General features: G+C 40.5%; 1 protein-coding gene across 1 annotated transcript; it reads right to left on the bottom strand.

The window, feature by feature from the left end:
- Window positions 1-399: 399 nt before the first annotated feature.
- On the bottom strand, window positions 400-1,804 carry LOC146617991 (uncharacterized). Its single transcript, XM_085373585.1, has 2 exons — window positions 1,729-1,804; window positions 400-1,007 (listed from the first exon to the last, which is right to left on the bottom strand). The coding sequence occupies exons 1-2, from the start codon at window positions 1,802-1,804 to the stop codon at window positions 400-402; spliced, it is 684 nt and encodes a 227-aa protein (XP_085229711.1).
- Window positions 1,805-3,438: the final 1,634 nt, after the last annotated feature.

Genomic DNA, 3,438 nt, shown 5'->3' with positions numbered 1-3,438 from the left:
CTGGAGTACCTGGAGGGAACCACAAAGGCGCCAGGACTGTCTTGCTCTCAGATGACGCCCGTTCACGCTGCTCTGAAGACCCTCAGTTGTCTTTGGATCAAATAACACCAAATGAGAGTGAATCACTTCAGAAACACTCCTGGTTATTGTGAGCAAACGTCATAACAAGATGAATATATTCACCATTTTACTGAGGGAAAATCATCTGTGTGGTGTTTCTTTGCAGCGTGACTCTTTTGCCTGACTTTTAGAAACAAGAGGCAGAAAAGAAAGAATAAAAGTTAAAACCTCGACGATTTTCAAATATTTTAGGACATTCTTTTAGAAACAACCTTAAGCACTATTTACTACTTACCACTTTGTTCAGGCTTGCTGACGTTCGACATGCTTCACTGTATATTATAATCTCAAGCGCTTCCTTGCTTGAGTCGGGCTCCGGATGCTGCTCTCTTCCTCCGCCTTCCTCTTAGCACGCTTTGCCGACATATTTAGAAAACGGCAGAGCACCGAAGTGAGAACTCTGCCGTCCGCGCTGTAGTCTGTTACTCTCCAGCGGTTCTTCATCTCAGTGTCCTCTGTTTGGTAAACAGTGGAGATGACTCTGGTGACGGGGAGGCCGTCGACAGTCAGGGTGCGGACACAGTTCCTCCGATCTGCCTTCAGCACAGCAAGATCTGCTTTCTCTGGAAGAACTGGAGTCAGGAAGCGTGGATGAGAGCTGGAGCCCGCAGGCGGCAGCATCATGCCAGCTGGTGAGTCCGTAGGAGGAGAAGGAGTGGTGTTCTCTCTCTGGCTCTGCCTCACATTGACAAATGGTGTCGTCACCAGGTCCCGGTGGAACCATCCTTTAAAAGGTATGCAAGGAAAGTCCTTGGACCCAGTCACCAGGTTATGGTAAAGAGTGAGGACCAGGTGAGGCATGGAGTTCAGATGCCTCCTGCTCAGTTCACGGTTCCTCAAGTTAGTGACGACCATCTGAGGTGCAGTGACTGGACTCACCAGATCAGCTACGAGAAAGCAAAGCGTGCGTCTACGTTAATCATGTGATCACACAAATTAAAGCCTGAATTTAAATTGTCCAGACATGGCTTTACATCATCATAAGCTCTTCCACACACAAACAGTAAGAAGCTCCCAGCAGAACTCATTGTTTATGAAAGCCTTCACATTTTTCACCTGGTAAAAGTTTCCATGTGGTGTAAGGCTGCGTGGATTTTCACTGAGGTTTTAATACGCATTCACATTAAGGAGTAATATCTTCATATTAGTTGAGCATCGATATTTTGAGGATAAAGCAGCTACATTTAGGTGAGAAACCTCCCACCTCCTTATTGCAGGGACACACTGTTTCAATCTCAAACTCATCCTGCGACTCTGTGAACTTTTAAAACTCCAGCTTCTCCAGCTTTACACATTCACAATCTATGAAACGTTCACGTATAACTCAGCGCCAGCAGCCCAAACATGTCAACTCAAACCCTCTACATGCAAAAACGGCCGCGCGCTGACGTCAGCGTCCTCCAACGCCTTAAGTCGTTAGCAATTAAAAAAAAACATGGCGCCATCTTTATAGCGTACTGGCACATGTTAAAATTGATGTTACTCAGGTATGAAACATCTCATCCTAAATGTTAACACTCATGAAGTCCTACTTCCAAACAATAAAAGACAAAAATCTAAGTTGTATTTGTTTGCTAGCACTCTGACATATTAGCCTGCTGTACTCACCATAGCGTTGATCTAACACCTCCTCAATGAAAAGGGAGAGCAGGTGCGTCTCGCGACTCAAGTTTGAAGAAGTCATTTTGCAAATCCTTCTTGAAGATTTTCAAACGTTAGCTGTAGCTTGAAAAATCCGAGTTTTCACAGCACTAGTGGGAAAAAGCTCCTGTTTGCGCTCAAACGTGAAACCCGAATTCCACTTTTTCCTCCTGCTTTTATACCTGCACTCAAACACGTCATCATCACCATGACACCCAGTGCCACCGAAAATCAATTTTATTTATTTAAAATAAAGTTCGTCTAATTATCATAGATTTTAATATATATATATATTTCTCATTTTATTTTACTGTTTTATTCATCCTTTTTAAAAAATATATTGCCAAACTTTGTCGTTTTAATTCTTTAAAAAATCATTAATTCACCAGTTTACAAAAATGAAGATCGATATCTGAAATTTAAATGAATAAATAAATAATTACAATTGATAATGGGTTTTTAGCATTAAAGAATAGTTTTTCAATGCGCTTTAAATGTTATCAGAGCCGATGTTGTGCCAAAAAGTGATCGCAGTCCAAAAAGTGATTTACGGTATTGAAACGTTTGTTTGTGTCATGACATTTGTAAACAGTTGATGTTTAAGGTGCAGTTCATGTGGAAGCCAGAGGAGGGTGGTGTTGTGCGCATAATACAAAGTGATGGCGAAACCTAAAAGACGGTGTCATGTCTGCTCCCTGAAGCAATCTCATAACAGTTTCAATCTATTTCAAGCCAGTTAGCACATTTCTGTTATGAAGTGCAATCATTTTTTGGCAGTAAACTTAAATCCTTTTATTATGAATATCACATTCTCAGATTTTCAAGAGAGACCAGACCAATAGGACAGCAGAAATCACAAAAATATATAAATAACAGTTTTATAAAGATTAAAACAGTAAAAAAATAAAGACTGGAATGATTATGATGTATAACACAGAATATGTACAATAACAGAGTTATAAACACACCTAGAACACACGTGATACTTTTATTTCATCTATAACCTCTGTGCAAATTTTGTTGACTGCAAAGTGTTTATGAATATGTTTTTAAAAGCTGGTTATCTGACTGTCAGTTAATAGCAATTAAAAAGAAAGCTGATTTTTATTTAAAAAACCCTGAAAACATCACACATGTACAAACAACACACAATTATTGTAGATTCTTCAAAGCCTCCTTATATTCATCACTTGGGTAGGTGGTGTTATACATGCCCTCACAGCACCGGCACATCAGTCCTCCTGTTTTCACCTTGTCACCTTCATTAAGCTGCTCTCTTACTACAGAAGGCCCACCGCATGCATGGGGGGGAGAGGGGGGGAGAGAGGGGGGGGATACCGTGGGCCAGGGCTGTGGCATCTAATGTCTGGTTGTCAGTGTCCTTTGGAAAAGCAAGTGATTGTCCTCAAATCAGATGTCCCAGCAGATTGATCTAGTTTGCCATGCTGGCAAAAGACCAATACACCAAGACAAACAGCCATTTATGCTTTTTACACAGACAGCCCATTTTTTTTCTATTTAACTAGAAGAATTGTTGTACCACACATTAAAGTTTCAAATCAGTGAAAAAGCAATCGTGCCAAAGAAATGTCATGTGTTTGTTTAAGATGACTGCAATTATGGTATTAACAGAAAACACACATCTCTGTCTCTTTTCTTTTGTTTAGTGTTTCACTT

This window comes from Diplotaxodon limnothrissa, linkage group LG15, assembly GCF_057381915.1.
Source record: "Diplotaxodon limnothrissa isolate DT_005_m linkage group LG15, D_limnothrissa_male_GT1.1, whole genome shotgun sequence".
NCBI classification, from domain to species: domain Eukaryota; kingdom Metazoa; phylum Chordata; class Actinopteri; order Cichliformes; family Cichlidae; genus Diplotaxodon; species Diplotaxodon limnothrissa.
This window is presented reverse-complemented; position numbering and strand designations above follow the sequence as displayed.